We start from the raw sequence: 17501 nt of genomic DNA, 5'->3' as shown, positions 1-17501 counted from the left end.
GGGGCTGGACTCACCATCTGCCCTTCTCATCTGGATCTTCAATTACACACTAGCTTATCCTGATCATCAGTACTTCTCTGTGTGACCTACATCCTCATGCCCCCAGGAGATTATATACATCATCCTGAGGATGGGTCTCAGGACCCATTTTGCACACAGTCTAGCATAATGTTTAGTAATTTCTTTTTATTTCACAAATGTAGAATTAACTGGAATGAGCTTCAGCCTTGTTGACGTGATATAAATATCCTGTGTGACTTATGGGAAAACTGAGGCCCTAAAAGGACACAGGCTGGCCAGGCATCACTAAGCTAGTTAATAGTGAAGTTCAGATTTAACGTGCACATCTTCTGACTCGAAGCCCAGCATTCTTTGCTCTATGCAACATCATCTCAAGCTAATAAGGTGGAATTATCAATCCTGGTAGTAACCTATCATATCAACTACTTCATTCTTTAAAATACCACTGAAATGAGCAAACCTGAACCAAGTTTTATCTCAGATTGTTATTTGCTTGACCAAACATGAAACTCTTTGCTTAAAAAAATAGACTTTTGGGGCAGCACTCATATAACTTCACTCACTTTACAAGGCATTGTGAAATTTCAGGCATGCTACGTGGACCAGACATACAGGTGAGGAAGAATTAAGGTAGGAGTCAGCTAATGATGGCCTGCAGGTGAAACCCAGGTCATCTCAGCTATGGTGAATAACACCTTCTGTTTGTGTGTGTTCATTTAGAGATTGACTATGGCAGCTCTCGTGGTATAAGAGCAAAGTAGAGTAGTTCCAACAGAGACTTTATTGCCTATAGAGTTGAAAATGTTTACTAATTGGCAATATACAGAAAAGTATTGTTGCTCCATTTTTTAGGAAATGCCATGAAACACACACACCTTGGCCTCTTAGCCTCTGTTTTTCAGTCTTGTTGTCTCTCTTCTCATCTCCCCTAACTTGCCATATGAATTACTTTAGATCTCTGCCTTGGGGTGAGGTTCTTTCTAGCTAAAAGACCCCTGTGCGAAACAGTCACATTTCCTTTACAAAGAAACTGAGGCATAACGAAGCCATGAAATACTCTAAGATAATATCACAAATGTCTTTCCCAATAGACCTTGCTGACCAAAAAATAAAAAAAAAGAGAGAGATTTAAGCTGATTTAGTTTGGAGCTCAAAATGCTTTAAAAGGATGGGTAATATGGGAAAAAAAGAACAAAAATTTGTCAAGAACCTTTGGGTGAGTTCCAGAACTGTCCTTCTCTAGACTTGCTTACTTTGTGAGGTCAGTGTTCACAGCTCCTTTTTATTTGAAGAGAAGTACTCAGAGTTTAAAGCCCATTCAGTAAGACACAGGGGATGATTTTAAGTTAGAATTTGAAGTCAGTTCTAGCTGAATCTAATATTGGTTCTATTTCTCTCATGGAACCATGCTAAGAGAAAGAGAGCTATGCACAGAAACCTGTTAGACATGTCTTCTCTCCTCCTGTTCTATGTCCCTCCCACACCAACATTCCTAGGTATATCTTATTCTGCCATGGAGGCTCTTGAGCTTGTTATAGCCCACCCAAATAGCACATGCTCAAATCATATTGAAAGAGCCCTGGCAAAGTATGGTTTTCAATAACAATAACTCAGGCCCTCCTACATGATCAGGTTTGCCCTTCACTGGTGGCTCTCTAATAGAGATGATGAAGGATGGGGTCCAGTTCTGCTTATTAGGAGCAGGAAGAGGAAGAGGAGATGTGGTGAAGTGAGGCCAAGATGGAAGCTCCAGAGATGATAGCTGGAAGCAGCCAAATAGGACATGTATTCCTCTGAAAATCCCTGGGCATCAGATTTTGGTTTAATATCTGATTGAGACAACATATAGAGACATGACTTCCTACCTAAAATATAAGAGAGAAGAGACAGACCAAGATGGCAGAGATGGCAGCAGTGGCAGCAGAGGCAGCCAGTATTCAGGAGAGGTAGATAAATCCAATCCAACCCACCTTAAACTGTTGGAAAAATCTCCCCCCAAAAGACTGCTCCTACCCCACATGCTCAGAAATTCTGGACAACATACTATGTAAGAAAAATGTTCAGGAGGAGGGCCAAAATGGTGGCAGTGGCAGCAGCCAGTATCTGGGAGAGGCAGGTAGATTCATTCTAATGTACCCTGACCTTTGAGGAAATCTCCCCAAAAGTAGACTGCACCTGCCCCACATGCTCAGGAACTCTGGACAACATACTATGTAGAAAAATGTTCAGGGCATGTCAGATGGAACCCAACATCATCAGGTTGGTGGGCACTGCAGTCCCAGGAGCCAAGATTGCTCCTGGCTACCACTCTCCTCTGCACAGCGCCGGGGCTGGGTGTGCTCAGAGCAGCAGAACCTGCTGTCAGTGGTGAAGCTGTGGCCTCCACTTTTGGTAGGGAGATAAAAGACATTGCTATTAAGTACTTGGGACCCCCAACTCCTGCAAAAGACATGTACTGTTTTCTTTTATTAAAAATATTGGAGAGGGAGGAAGATGACGGCTGCTGTGGCTGCGGCTACAGCAGCAACCACAGCCAGAGGGGTGTAGGTTGACAGTGGCTGAATAGGACATGCATCCTTCTGAGAATCCCTGGAAAATAGGTTTTGATTTAATAGCTTATTGAGACAACACAGAGAAACATTTCCAATCATGACTTCCTATCTGAAATACAGAAGAGAGAGGGGAAAATGGCAAAATTAGAGGCAAGACAATTAGAGGCTACAAGCCTCCCCTTTCAGTGGGGAGAAAAAATTCATTGCTGCTAGGAAATTGGGCTCCCAGCTTCTTCAAATGATATATTGATATATGCTGTTTTGTCCTACTTAAAGATTGTGTGTGTGTGTGTGTATGTAAACATCCTACTCTCAATGACAGTGACTGGAGCCCGCCATGGGTTGAGGCTGGGTCTGGAGCCAGAGAGGCAAGGCCCGAAGCCCGTCCCAGGGAGAGACTAGGTCTGGAGCCAGCAAGGCCAGGCCAGAGCCTATCCTGAGGCGAGGCTGAATCTGGAGCCAGGAGGCCGGGCCTGGAGCCTGCCTCAGGGCAAGGCCGGGCCTGGAGCCTACAGTGAGGCAAGGCCTGGTCTAGAGCCAGCAAGGCTGGGCCAGGAGTTGTTGTGTGGCAGGCTTGGAACTGGGGCCTGCTCCACAGCAAAGTGCCAGCGAATTTCTTCAGCTGTGCAGCCAGGAAGCACTAGAAGTTGCCGCTGTGTCACCTAATCTCTCAGCAGATTTCCAGATCCAAGTGACCTCTATTAAAAAAATTGGTTGTGAGTAGAAAAAAAAAGAGAGAGAAAGAGATGCGGTGAGAGAAAACAAGAGAGTCAGACAGAAAAGCAGCCTCTACCATGAGCACATAAAGCCACCCCAGCACTGTGCCAGGCGTTTCATTCATCTGCTCATCATTCTTTCATTCGTTTGAAAACAGTAACCCTAGTACTTGCTGCCAGCGATATAAAGTTGGACACAGTCTGCCTGTTCTTATGAAGTTCCTAGTTCAGTGAAGAATATCAACTTAACCCCAAGAACGTATCAGTAATGTCAAATTATTGTAGTGATAAAGTTTACAATGAGGAATATCCTCACTGGACATGGTGGTGCACATCTGTAATTCCAGTATTTGGGAGACTGAGACAGGAAAATTGCTAATTGAAGACCAATCTCCTCAAATTAGAGAAACCTTGTCTCAAAAAAAGTAAAAGGACTGGGGTTAAAGCCCAATGATAAAATCCCCTTTGGCTTTAATCTCTGGTAATGCGATAAAATAAAATAAGACAAATACAAAGAGGAAACATCACAGAATCTGGTATGGAATTAATAGGGTAAATGACTGATTTGTTGGGTGACTTCGCAGAAGATGTCACATAAGCAGAGATCCCAGAGCGAGGCGAATTTACTAAAGAACAGATGAAAGTGTTCTAAGAGAGACAGTTTTTGAGATTCTGGCAGCACAGATGTAGAAGCACTGGGGAGGATACCTGGATGGTAAGATAGAGTCTTGGCGAGACAGGCAGGGAAAGATCACCTGGGGTTCCTGAGTGTGGTAAGAAGCTCATATTTCATCCTAAATGCAAAGGGAAGGTATCAAAAGCTTCTAGGTAAAAAAGCAACACCACCACAACAGGATGAAGACTAGGTAGGGACACAACAAGCCAAGCGAGAACAGTGAGAAAGCTTTTAGCAGTTTTGAAGCAAAGGACCCAGGTGGCAGGGATCACTGTGACAGCAGAAGAGAGTGGAAGGTCATGTTGACAGGAGACGAAGTTATAAAGGAAATCATGGCTACTTTGACCTTTCTAAGTGCTCTGCAAGAGCAGTGGCTATTTACTCCATTTCAGAGATGGGAACATTGAGATGACTGGCTCATGCTATGTGGCTGAATGGCAAAGCCATATCGACTCTAATAGGAAGCTCTCTTATGTTTGGCTACTGATCCTCCATTTCTCTCTCTTTGCTGATGCTCAGTTCAACTCCTAGTAAAGCTTTATTTTCTAATGTCTCCTAACAGCTTCTCCAATACCACATGGCCAGTGTAGGGCCCTGAGAACGAATTTAACCAATGTTGACTGAGTTGCTTTAGAGAGTTCCTCTTAACTTCTACTTGAAGATTAAAAAAAAAAAAAAAATGAGCCTCGGAGATAGGCCAAGGTCACAAAGGGAAGGAGTGGAAAAGCCAGGAGTGGCAACCACTGATATTGCCACCCTCAGAAGACTCCAGAGACTCAGCTTTCTGCTGAGCACTTCACAGATGGCAGCAGTCAAATGCTTAGGTCCAAATCCATATGTTTCTAGATTTGGAAAACATAGTTCATAAACTTGGGAAATACTGCTTAGATCCTTTTTTTTTTTTTTTTTTCAGATGAAATTGAAAAGGGAATAGTGACTTAGCAAGGAGTCCCAAATGAGATAACTTGCCATTCAGCATAGGAATTTGCCTTTCCTGCTATTTTTCTATCTTTCTTCCCCTACCTCCTCGCATTTCATCATCTCTCCCGGGCCCAGCCCGGTTGGCTCACACGTCCCTGGGCATATCAGAGAGAAGTACTGACTCACTGCACTTGCTAAGGAGAAATATGGATGGCTGTGGCAGAGGTGAGGAGAGACCTGGGGTGATGGCATCCACAAAGGTGAGCCAAGGGAGTTCTGGGAGCCTCAGAAGATATGAGACCAGCAGAGAAAAGTATCAAGAATATGGATTCTATGGTAGTTGCCATGGTCCAAATCACAGCCCCAGCACTTATGGGCATTACCACATTAAACATATAACTTGATGTCTCTATGTATTATTTTCCTGAGCTGTAAACTGAGGATGGCATGGATTAAAGCTCTAGGAGGTTGTTCTCAGGATTAGAACTATTTGATATCTGTAAAGCATGCAAGGGAAGGTTGGGGATGGAGAGAATGAGTTGTATCAGAGCTAATCTTCAGAAGAAGAATTGCAGGGTCGGGTGTGGGGAAAGGTGAGGGTGTCACATTCCTTGCCAACTCATTGTTTGCCTTTGGTCTCCTGTCATATCCAGGCCTTATCTTATCAGAATCAGAGGGAGTGGAAGGACAGAAGCTGGTTGAATTGATCTCTAAGGTTCTTTCTTCTCATATGTCAGTGGAACTGGTTGTGTATTTATAAGGATACCCTGTACTTAAAAGGTGCCTGGCTTCCAGCTCCAGGTCTCTTTGCATTCTGTTTGCTTTCCCATACTGCATACTTTCTCTTTCCTGTGGCTCTTTTTTGGAGAGGATGCCTACCACAACACCAGAATGGCTTCAGTCATTGTATCTGGCTGTGCCAATTGCTTCCTTCTTTCCCCTAACCACAGGCCTTTGTGGATGCCATCACCCCAGGTCTCTCCTCACCTCTGCCACAGACATCCATATTTCTCCTTAGCAAGTGTCTTCTTTTTCCAAATAAGACAATGAGTGCTGAAGGCTTCCAAAATCCTATACAAAGTATAAGAAAGAACAGAGAAGGGTCAAAATCCTTTTGTGGGGAAGTGGGGAGTCTGCAGAACTGGGTACTGAGCTCAAAGTTCACTTGGTTGGAACAAAGGCTCCATCAAAACTCAGAGAAGCAGCAGCAGAAGCAACCAATGGCCTTGACAAAACTATACCTGTATTGGGAATGGTCTAGGAATAATTGAGAAAGCTCTGATTATTAATATATTTCAAAAATTGGGTGAGGGGCAGATCTGTGAAAGGACTTGGTTTCTGCCAAGAAACAGGCAACTATTCCAATGTAAATTAACCTAGCTAAAGGTAATTAACAAGTCTATAAAGAGGGGAACTAGGACTTCCTCATCCTCATTCTAAAGACAGATTTACATAATTGGATATTCTAATTAAGATGGGAGGAGGGTGTCAACAGGAAGGGGTCAAGGATGGGAGGAGGGGGTTGACACCTTGTCCAGAAAGTAAGGGGAGGACCTTTACAGAGATTTTTACTACATCAGAATTACATGAAACAAGATGGAGGATGACATGTGTATAAAAAGTCTGTTATGTGTTTTGTACTTCAGTGATTTTGTTGGAAGCATGCCCTCATGTATCTTCTGTATTTCTATCTTTTTAATAAACTCCTTTAAATCTTCATCAAGAGTCTGGGCTATTGAATATCTATCTTTACCTCAAAACAAGAACCCGTGGATTTTCTGGACAGTTTCCCAAGCCATAACAAAAGCCAGGTACAGCGTCAACACTGGAACACCAAGGGCAATGTCCAGTGCTTATGATCTTGCAAAATTGGCAGGGTACTTATGCTCAGGGAATCTGAACATGTGATAGCTTGCCTACTGTCTGAGTTCCCTGTTTTACTGGGTCCCTTAAGTATTTGTCACCAATTTATACATTTACATTGCAATATGATAAAACACTACAAGGTTACAGATTTTAAGAGTTGCACCTGGTTTGTGTTCTCTGTGCTTAGAAGAGTGGCAGACATGTGGTTGATTCTAGGAAAAATATTTGTGGGATGCATGAAAGAATGGAGAGAAAGGAAGATATGGGAGAAAATAGTTGAAAATAGCTGAAAAAAAGAACAGATAAAGGAGAAAGAAGATGAGAAAATAAGGATAAGAAGAAGAGAGATAAAAGAGAGATAAAATAGATGATAAGAGAGAGAGATAAAAAACAGATGGGAATGATGGGGAGCAATGATAGAGGATAGAGGAGAGAAGCAGGGGTAAATCAAACAAGCGAGAAAGCAAAGAGACCAAGGATTGTGAAGAGGAAGATAAATATGTGGCAGAAACCAGAGGTGGAAAGAGAGGGCTGTGCCATTAGTGGAAAATAAGTGGTAGAGAAAGATGAAGTAAGAGGCTTTGGCATCCCGCTGGCAGTGGGGCCGGCTAGTGGGGAAGAGAGGGTGTCACAGCCCTGTCGTCCTGTCCTCACCATCCTGCAAACACAGCCGGGCCTTCTGGAGTGTCTGGAGGCACAGGGCCAAACCGTTTATCTCAAGTCCTGCGGCTTGCTTTTGCTTTTCTCTTTTAAGTTTAACTACAATTTATGGGGGCCATGGTCGGTGATGGATGTTTTTCCAATTAGCTGTAAATAGCCTGGTCCTGCCAAGGAGCCCCACCACCTTCTCCAGCCCTCGTTCGGGCTGCTGGTGTGGGGGAGGGAGAATCATAGATCACCAACTTCAAAATCTCCAATGCAGCAGGTTCCAGAAAGCCAAGGAGTAGGAAGCAGTTAGAGACAGACCCTGATATTCTAAGGGTTTATAAAGGCTGAAAACCCTTCCCAGGGGGACAAGTCAATAGAAACATTGCCCACACAGGGCAGTTCCTGTGAAATGTGCCAAGGACAGGGATCCAGGGACAACTACTATTATAACTGACCTGACATTAATTCACCTCATTTTACTGTTAGCATAACCATGGCACCATGATAAATTAAATTTTCATATAACTTGAGCAAAATTCTTCCCCCAACTCCCTAAGGTGGCTACAAAGCCCATTTAATAGATAAGAAAATGAGGCCTAGGGAAAAATAAGCAACTTGCCTCTAAGCAAAAGGAGCCCAGAGATGTTCTGTGGTCTATGATCTTTAAATACCCACCATAATGAATGAGGAAAGTGCATATGGAATCACTGATGGGAAAGACTTCTTTTTCTGTGTCTTCACCCTCTCCTTTCTTTTTCTTCAATCCATTTCTGTACAGAGGAGGAATGACCAGATATTCGGCCACATGCCTTGCTTAGCTGTCTTAATATGTGGCCAAGGACCTTCTTTTCATTGGTGGAGAGAACCCACAGATCTTCCCCAGTGTCTGGCCTGGGATCTGTGTTTACATTCTCAGCATCCCTTCTAAGCAATATTCCATTTGCTGATTTCTTAGTCTCATAAAACACTCAGAGAAAAAGAATTACATTCCCAGGTTCGGACCTGAAATATGCTATATTTTCAGATATCTCCTGTTGGGTTATCAGAGAACTCTGGTCCTCGGTCACAGGGTATTGATTTTCCTTATAGAAGTTGTTGGCTGTGGAATTTTGACATCACCTGACATTGACTGTCATTGTAAGAAATAATAATGTATCAATACTGATTTTTTTGTAGTGCCAAGGATTGAACCCAAGACCTCACACATGCTAGGCATGGGAAATCTTGGGTTCTACTGCTGATCTACAGTCCCAGCCCAACTTGTCTTTTTTTTGTGGTATTGGGGATGAAACCCAGGGACCTTCTAATTCTGGGCTATACTCCAGACCTATTTGATATTTTATTTGAACAGAGGGTCTCACTAAGTTGCTGAGAGCCTCAATCAGTGACTGAGGCTGGCTTCTAACCTGCATGATCCTCCTGTCTCAGCCTCCCAAGAACTGAGATTACAAGCATATATCACCATGCTCAGCCAAACTGCCCATTTTTATCCACTGAAGATACTGTCTAAAAAGAGATATATTGTTTTGCTTATAGGGACAAACTGGAGGGATTTCTCCTTGGTCCAAGTGACAAATAAAGAGAATTAAGAAATGCCTGGATCTATTGCATTTTACTTTTGAGTATGATTCCCGTGTACATTTGCTGCTAAGGATCTCTAAGTTATAAAACACAGTCTGATTTGGGATGCCCTTGATCAACCAAACTTGAATTTGAGAATTTTTCTTATTACTAGTTTCCTTTCAACATGATTACATAGTTCATTTCTTATACTGGATTTTTAAAAACTGCATAAACTTAAGAAAACATTTCCCCAAATTGTTGAAGGGATGATGTAGGACAGAAGGTAAATACATTTTTTTTGGGGGGGGTGGCACTGGGGGTGGAACTCAGAGGCTTTCTACCTTCGGGCTATACTCCCAGACCCATTTTATATTTTTTTATTTGGAAACAGGGTCTCACTAAGTTGCTGAGAGCCTCACTAAGTAGCTAAGGCTGGCTTTGAACCTGTGCGATCCTCCTGTCTCAGCCTCCAAGCGCGGGGATTACAAGCGTGCGCCACCACGCCCGGCTGAAGGTAAATAAAAAACAGAGAAGAAAAAAGAAATAATGAAGGTCACTAATCTGTCCTGGGTCGTGCATGCCAAGTTCAGTGTTAACCAATTTGGAGAAGATTTAAGGTTGTCATTGGTCTTAAAAGCTGCCTCCAGGCTTTGTGGCTACAAGGTATGGTTCTGGAACCTTCCCAAGGGCTGTGTTACCTTTGCTGCGGCGGCGACTGCGGTACTGCTCTGTGTAGAATGTCAGCTGTGTCTCGTCGTCTGCCTCTGAACCTGAAGTCCCCTTAGCTCTCCCAAAGCTGAGTCCTCCTGCAAGAAAGCGCAACCCACCAGTCAGCCTCACAGGGCTCCAGAAGCCTATTAAATCCTTCCAACACCCCAACGATGAGCCGCTCCAACCTCAGACTTCTCTCTGTAAATCCCCCGTTACCTAGGAGTCAACATGATTAATGAAGGAGTTCTGGGTTGCAGTGAGGCAGAACTGGGCTCCAACCAGGGCTAGGCAGCTCTCTGGCTCTGTGACCTTGAAGAGTCATCTCACCTTTCTAAGCTCTGAGCTCTTTCTCTCTAAAATAAGGACAATAACTGCTAACCTTGTAAGGTGCCTCTGAAGATTAAAAGAGATATAATATGCAAAATATCTGGTCCACAGTGGGTAATAAATAATGGAGAGCTACTGTTGCTTTGTGTGATGTGCCTACCTCTGAAAAAACACTCCAGGCAACTTAATTTTACACATATTTCAATCAAGGGCTTACTACATGCCAGGCCCAGAGCCAGACACCAGAGGCTCTGATAAATAAGACTCAGTCCATGCCAGCCAGGGAATCATAAGCTAGTCAGGGGGACAAATGGGATCCTTAGGAGCCCTAAACCTAATTCATGGCTTATGTTTACCACACAATGAGGTGCTAGGAATATGGAGGAGAGCAATTCATTTCAGCACAGAAGGACCCGGGAAGGCTTTATGGAGAAGTGAAGATTTAAGTCAGGACTTAAAGGATGAATGGGGCTTCAATGGTAGAAAAAGAGCTCCGAGGAAAGGCAAGTGGAGCATTCCCAGGGTGGGTATGGTGAGTAGGAGGAGAAAATGTAGGTCCGCTGCTGACTGCGAGGGACATGCTGGGGCCATGCAGCGTCATATTTTGAGTGACAGACTCAGGTATGCTGGAGTAGGGCTTTGAGTGTCATGGAAGGTTCCAGAGCAAGAAGGTGATTTGATCAGATGAGGAAACCTAGAAGGATATTCTGGGGATACTTGGAGTAGGTGCCAGAGGCTAGGTGATCCCACAAGTGAGATGAGGAAGGGCTTAGGTGAAGGGATTTGTTTCAGAGGAGGATAAGGGAGATCTTGGGCGCAGGGGTGCTTTGGAACAAACTGAGAGCCACACATAGGGGAAAGGGTTATGTATTGAGGTGGTATGAGCAGTTGATTATAAAAAGGATAAAGAAAAAAGGCTGGAGGGAAACATGTCAATTTACTGAGACTTCTTAATTTCAAAGCAAGAAATATAGGTAATTATTATATTTGTCTTTTGGCATTTTGGGATTGCTAAAAAATGAGGAGGTATGGAGAGAGAGAGATTAAAAGATAGGTAAACTCTTTCCTGTAGAGTAGAAACAAGGATGGGAGAGTATCAGAGCACGCCGGTGGCCGGAAGTGGGCAGGGGAGAACAGGGGCTTTAATTTTCAGAATTCTTAATGGATGGGGCTTCAGATGTCTCAATAATAGAATATTTATAGGAGGATACTAAAGAATCTGGCAAAAGTGGCTGTCCTGGGTGGAGAATGAAGTGGCTGAAGAATGGCAGTAGAAGTATACCTTTTGAATCAAGCACTATGCCAACCCATTACCTATTTCAAAAGTTCCACCTGAGGAAAAGAAAAGCATAGATTAAGGGAAAATGTTATTCAATTCATGAAAGGATTTACTATGTAATTTCCTCAGGTGGGGATTTGGAATGGTGTTCAGCAGACAGAAATTCCACTTGCAAATGCTCTTTCTGCCATGGTTACAGCACATTCCTTCATTTCAGCAATGGTGTAGAGCCATCTACTACATACCTAAAAGATTTGTATAGACGGTGGCTCACAACTCTAATCATAATATCCTCCTAAGGGAGGGGTAATTAAGAAACTACATAATAAAGCAAAAGTACAAGGACACTCTTACTTGCCTAAAGCAACACAGTTGATGAGTGGGGAAGTCAGGATTCAGGGCTAATTTGTCTTACTCTTTCCGAATTTGGGCTCTCCAGTACACACATTACTTCCCTTGGAGCAACTCAAGAGAGAAGCTTGAGAAAGTAGATTATCCTTCATATGTCAAGATGCCAAGTCCCGAGTTATGAGCTTTGCATACATTAGCTGATTTCAAGTTCAGAGTACAAGTAGAACAGAGATATCATTATGCCCATTGTGCAGATGAGGTTACTATGGTTTCACAAGGAAACTGATCTGGTAATAATGAAGTTGGACTCTTAAAACATGTATGACTGATGATCAAGCTCAAATACATAAGGGACTTAGTTTATTTTTTAATTCAATTTTCTTTTTTTTTTTTTTTTTTTGGTGGTACTGGGGGTGGAACCCAGAGGCTTTCTACCTCCGGGCTATACTCCCAGAGCTATTTTATATTTTATTTGGAAACAGGGTCTCACTAAGTTGTTGAGAGCCTCACTAAATAGCTGAGGCTGGCTTCGAACCTGCGCAATCCTCCTGTCTCAGCCTCCCAAGCATGGGGATTACAAGCCTGCGCCACCACACCTGGCTCAAGTGACTTAGTTTAATGTTCTATCAGATAAAAAGATGAGTGTCTGTTCCCCTGATCCCTTCCTTGGGGAGCGTGTTTTAACAGATGGGAAAGTACAAGGACAGCAACAGTTGTTCGTTGTTCCTCCCAGGAATCTTCAAACATGATATCAGTGCAAACATCCCCAGTCCCCCTGCTAGTAAAAGCTGGCTTGGAGACAGCTGAAGATTCCAGACCCTGCCAGAGACACCTCTTCATTTCAAAGCTCTGCTTTGAGATGGAGCTGGCAAGACCCATGGAGATTCCAGAAGTAGCTGGAGAGCAGAGATCCTCAAGGTCATCAAGGCTTCTTAAGTTTCCATTAAAATATTTTGCTGTTAAAAAAAAATAAAAGAAAGCAAGGTGTGGTGACACATGCTTAAAATCCCAGCATTTGGGAGGCTGACATAGTAGGATTGGGGTTCATGGCCAGCCTTAAATACTTAGTGAAGTCCTTTGCAACCTAGTTACAAAATACAAAAAAAAAAAAAACAGGTTTGGGGGGTGTTGCTTGGGGGTAGAATGCCCCCTGGGTTTGATCCCCAGGACCTCAATAAATAAATAAATAAATAAATAAATAAATAGTAAATAAAAATAAATAATGGAAAGAATGGAAAAAACAAAGAAGTTGGAGTGGGGAGAAAGAACAGGTTGGAAGGACTTTTGCTCATCTGTGCCTACCTCCCAGCCAGGGGGAAGCTGAAAGCACGTGTTTGAGCAGACCCTCCTGTGCAGGAGGCATCTGTCACACTTCCTGCTGCCCTGCTGCATGCTGGGTGACCAGCAGAAGGGAGGAGGGGTCTGTGGCTGTAGGAGTCTACACAGACACTTCTCACTGTCCCTTTAGAGCCACTCCCAGAGGATTAAACATTCCAGTTATCTTGTTATCCTTTTCTTCTGTCCCACCTTTCTTTCCCCTTTCTTCTTCTCATTAACAAATGACCTGTTAAGCCCTCACCATGGTAAACCCATGCGGTATTCAGGATTCAGACAGAATTCTGTCCCTACTGGGACACACTAAGGGTGACAGAAAAGTCACCAGGCAATTCTAATGTAATGAGAAACGTTAACGCCAGTACAGTAGTACTGTCTCTCTTTTAGACACTGTTCTAAACCCTTTAAAGCACTGACTCACCCCCAGGAGAACCCTAAGAAATAGGATGCTACTTTTATTTCCATTGTACTGGATGAGAAAAATGAAAGCATAGGAAAATTAAGTGATTTTCCCAGGGTCACACAGCTTATAAAAGTTTGAACAACAATTCAAATCCAGCCAGCAGTTGCAAAGGACACCCCATCTTTGTGCTGATGTACAATGAAACAGGAGTAATTGCTCATGTAATGACCATAGATAGCCATCCTGTAAGGATGGCGTTATGAACTTTGTTATCCAGAAGAACTGTGTCTCACAAAGGTGATTTGAGGAAGTGGAGAAGCTTGGGTTGAAATTGGGTATGTCTACCTGCAAAGCTAATATATTCTTGGAAAGAGAGGCGTGTGTGTGTGTGTGTGTGTGTGTGTGTGTGTGTGTGTGTGTGTGTGTGTGTACATGTGTACCGGCATGTACACAAAGGCTCAATGGCTTGACCACTGAAGACTATCATGTCCATTACTTAATCCTATTCCAAGGACACATTTCTCAGTTCTCCTGGCTCTTCCTCTAAGCTTTGCAAGTGCACTTTTCCTAGGAACTCTAATATGGCTTAGAGGATTCTGGTGACTCTCTCATCCTACCATATGTCCAAGCACACAAAGCACATGCTCACATAATCATGACAGCTTCCCTTCAGGCCAACCCTCCATTCTCATGTCTCCTTCAACCTTCATTTCCCTCCTCTAAGTATTAAGGGGCATTTTTTTATAATAAAAACTGAAGCTGAGAGATGCTGCTTCTAGATGGGCCTGTACAATAAAAATAAAATGTATGCTACAAATGCAATTGCAAATGTTTTAATAGCCATATTAAAAGGGCAAAAATAAGTGGGTCAAATTAGTTTTCAGAGCATATTATATATTATCTGATATGCCAATGTATTAAAAATGCTATCGTGTTAGCATGTAACAGAAAATTATTATTACTGAAATGTTTTCTATATTTTTCATGATTATTCAAATCTCAGCATGTATTTGACACTTGCAGCACACTGAAACGCAGCCAGGCTGCATTTCTCGTGACCCTACACTGGGGGTGGGCACAGTTCTGGAGACACTTATACAACAGATCACTGAGCATAATTAGGGCCAGGATCTGGGTACAGGAGAGAAAAGAATTAGCCACAGGCCCCACGAAGGTGTTGATTTATTGTTTAAATGTGACTTGGATGAAAGATGGTGTAGCAGGGATTCTATTAAACAAAGATATCCAAGGCCCTGTTTTTCAAGACTCTTGGAGGCTAGCTGCTGTCAGTGGTGGTTTAATCAATACGCCACGAGAAGCAATGTACTTCATTAGAAAGAAATTAGGCAGCTGGAGTCAGACTTGAGTTCGAATTCTATGTCTCACTTAGCTGTGTGGCCTTGGGCGAGGAACTTAATCTCTGTGACTTCTTTAAAAAAGGGACAATGTATTTCTGATTCCATGGTCACTATGAAGAAAATGAGATTCTGTATGTGCACTTGTAGCACAAAGATAAAAGAAGTTATAGTGGAGGTACCTTCCTTACTTAATGTTTGTTTGAGGTTCTATGGTAGAAAAAGAATTACTGCTGTGAGGATGGTCACTCCCTGACAGGGATATTCCAGGGAGGTGGCAGCTACCCAAGGCATATAGCCTCTGAGTGTCCATATAATCTAAAGAGGCCACAGGCCAATTACAGACTGACTTGGAAGTGATTCTGATGGCTGGTAAAGGGCCCCCTCTGTTAGCACTTTAATATAAAATTAGTGATTTAGGGCACTAAAATGTAGCCATTAATTACACAGGGCTGCTCAGATACTTTCATTTAGGGGACGAGAGAAAGTGGGAATTGTCAGAAACTGGCAAGGAAAAAGAGGAAGTAATCTAGTCACTGAAGCCAGTGGATTCGCTAACCTTTCTCCCTGAGCTCTTGTTTCAGCTGTCCTGAATAGTTTGAGGTGCAGCCATCATGAAGATGGCCTAAGCCCATACCACAGAGTGGTAAACATTTCTCTGGCCACTATTCATGCAATATACAATATACATCTCACAAGAACGATATGGGGTGAGACTCATTCCTCTTTTACTAAAAAACAAACCAATATTTAGAGTATCAGTGTTGCTTATCCAAGACCCCACAGATTACAAATGGTAGAACCCAAATATGGACCTGGCTTTGGTCTTATTTAAAAACCCCATTCTTTTAAAAAGATGCAAAATGTCATTAGTCACCCTTAAGAATATGCAAATCAAAGCCATAGATACCATGTCACACCCACTAAGTTGGCCACTAAGAGAATAATGCAAAATAATAGATGTTGGTGAGTATGTGAGGAAATTGGAACCATCATAACTGCTAATGGAACTGCAAAAGGGAAAACATTTTGGTTGTTCCTTGACCCATTAAGTCCAAATTTTAAATTTTGTGACTATTTCAATGAAATTGACTGAGGTAAATTAACATAAGTTATGGACATCAGTTAGGAGATTCTCCAGAAAACGGAATGGATCCACCATATAATCCAGCTATACCACTCCTGGGTACCTTCCTGAGGAAATGGAAACCAGAATATTATGGTAATACATGCACATCCATGTGTATAGCAGCACAATTCATAATGGTCAAACGTCTGTCAAGAGAAGAACAGATTACAAAATTATGGGATATATTGCCGGGCGTGGTGGCGCACGCTTGTAATCCCCGCGCTTGGGAGGCGGAGACAGGAGGATCGCGCAGGTTCGAAGCCAGCCGTGCTGGCGTAAGAGACCCTGTTTCAAAAATATAAAATAGGTCTGGGAGTGTAGCCCGGAGGAAGAAGGGCTTCCAGGAACCCCAGTACCACCAAAAAAAAAAAAAAATTATGGGATATATATACAATGGAATTCTACTCAGCAATTAAGAAGAACATAATTATCTAATTTGCAGGAAAATGGATGCAACTGGAGAATATTATGCTAGGTGAAATTATACAGTCACAGAGAGTGAAGGGTCCTATGCTTTCTCTCATATGTGAAAGTTAGGGAGTAATCAGGATACTAATGGGACTTTGGATAATAAAGGAGAAAGCCTAGTGGAGCCAGGGAGGTAATCTAGGGGAAGGGGAGGGGGAGAGGGAAAATCAATAAAGGGATCACTTCCATTGACTTTATGTATATATGGGAGAATACCAATGTCAATCTCAGTATCTTGTATGAGGATGATGGTGGGGGAAAAGGAGGGAGTCAGGGAAAGCCCACTAAGTGCTGTGCATGTATATCACTACCACTATGAACTATATTATGATGTGAGACTATAGTGCACAAATACACGTATAAAAATAGGTGGGAAATAATCTTCAGCTCATAGATATTATATTAATAAATATACTATAATTTTATTATGATTGCATAATTAAATTTTATGTTATATTCCATATTTAAGTTACACTTGATTCACATCGGGGATGAGGGAACAAAGTGGGTTAAGATGTTAAACATGAAATAATCCTATGATCCAAGAATTCTATTCCAAGGCAAATGAACAAAAGAACTTAAGATAGGGTTTTCAAATAAAGATTTGTACATAAATGCTATCAAATGATGAATGGATAGGCAAAATGTGTATAGTTACATAGAATACTATTTAGCCATAAAAGAAATGTTGGTTTGTGGTATCATGTGGCTGATTCACTTCTACATTTTGTTAAAGGAAAGAAGCTAGACATAAGAAGTCACAGAAGGTATGATTTAAATTGCATCAAATATCCAGAAGAGGTAAATGCACTAAGATAGAAAATAGACGAGTGATTGTCAGGGTTGGGAAGATTAAGAAATGGAAGAGGGAGTAACTGTTCAGGAGAACAGACTTTGTTTTGGAGTGATAGAAATGTCTCAGAACTGGACAGAGGTGAGGGTTGTGCAACCTTACAGAAGTGCTAAATGCCAATGAATTATACACTTTAAAATGATTAGTGATTAATTTTATGTGAATTTCAGATCAAAGGAATATAAAAAAGAAGACCTCTGTCCTCTCTGTAACATCGCTAGACTAATGATGGAACTGAAGAGTGGAAGAAGAGCTGTTAGAGACAGAGAGAACCAAGGGCAGATGGCACCCAGGGTGCAGGTGTTATAGAACTACCTTAGGAGGTGC

The 17501-nt window shown here is 42.3% G+C and overlaps 1 protein-coding gene across 5 annotated transcripts in view; it reads right to left on the bottom strand.

Annotated features, from left to right (window-relative positions):
• Positions 1-17501, bottom strand: part of ASTN2 (astrotactin 2) — a gene marked incomplete at both ends in the record, with an annotated part of 976717 nt that overhangs the window by 632443 nt on the left and 326773 nt on the right. For all 5 annotated transcript variants that reach the window (XM_080708339.1, XM_080708335.1, XM_080708337.1 and 2 more), the window contains one exon: positions 9662-9769. In XM_080708339.1, the coding sequence (XP_080564465.1) occupies positions 9662-9769 (108 nt within the window). The remainder of the gene's footprint in view (positions 1-9661; positions 9770-17501) is intronic.

This window comes from Muscardinus avellanarius, assembly GCF_963383645.1.
Source record: "Muscardinus avellanarius genome assembly, chromosome: 13".
Classification (NCBI taxonomy): Eukaryota; Metazoa; Chordata; class Mammalia; order Rodentia; family Gliridae; genus Muscardinus; species Muscardinus avellanarius.
The sequence above is the reverse complement of the archived record's forward strand: the minus strand, read 5'-3'. Positions and strand labels throughout refer to the sequence as shown.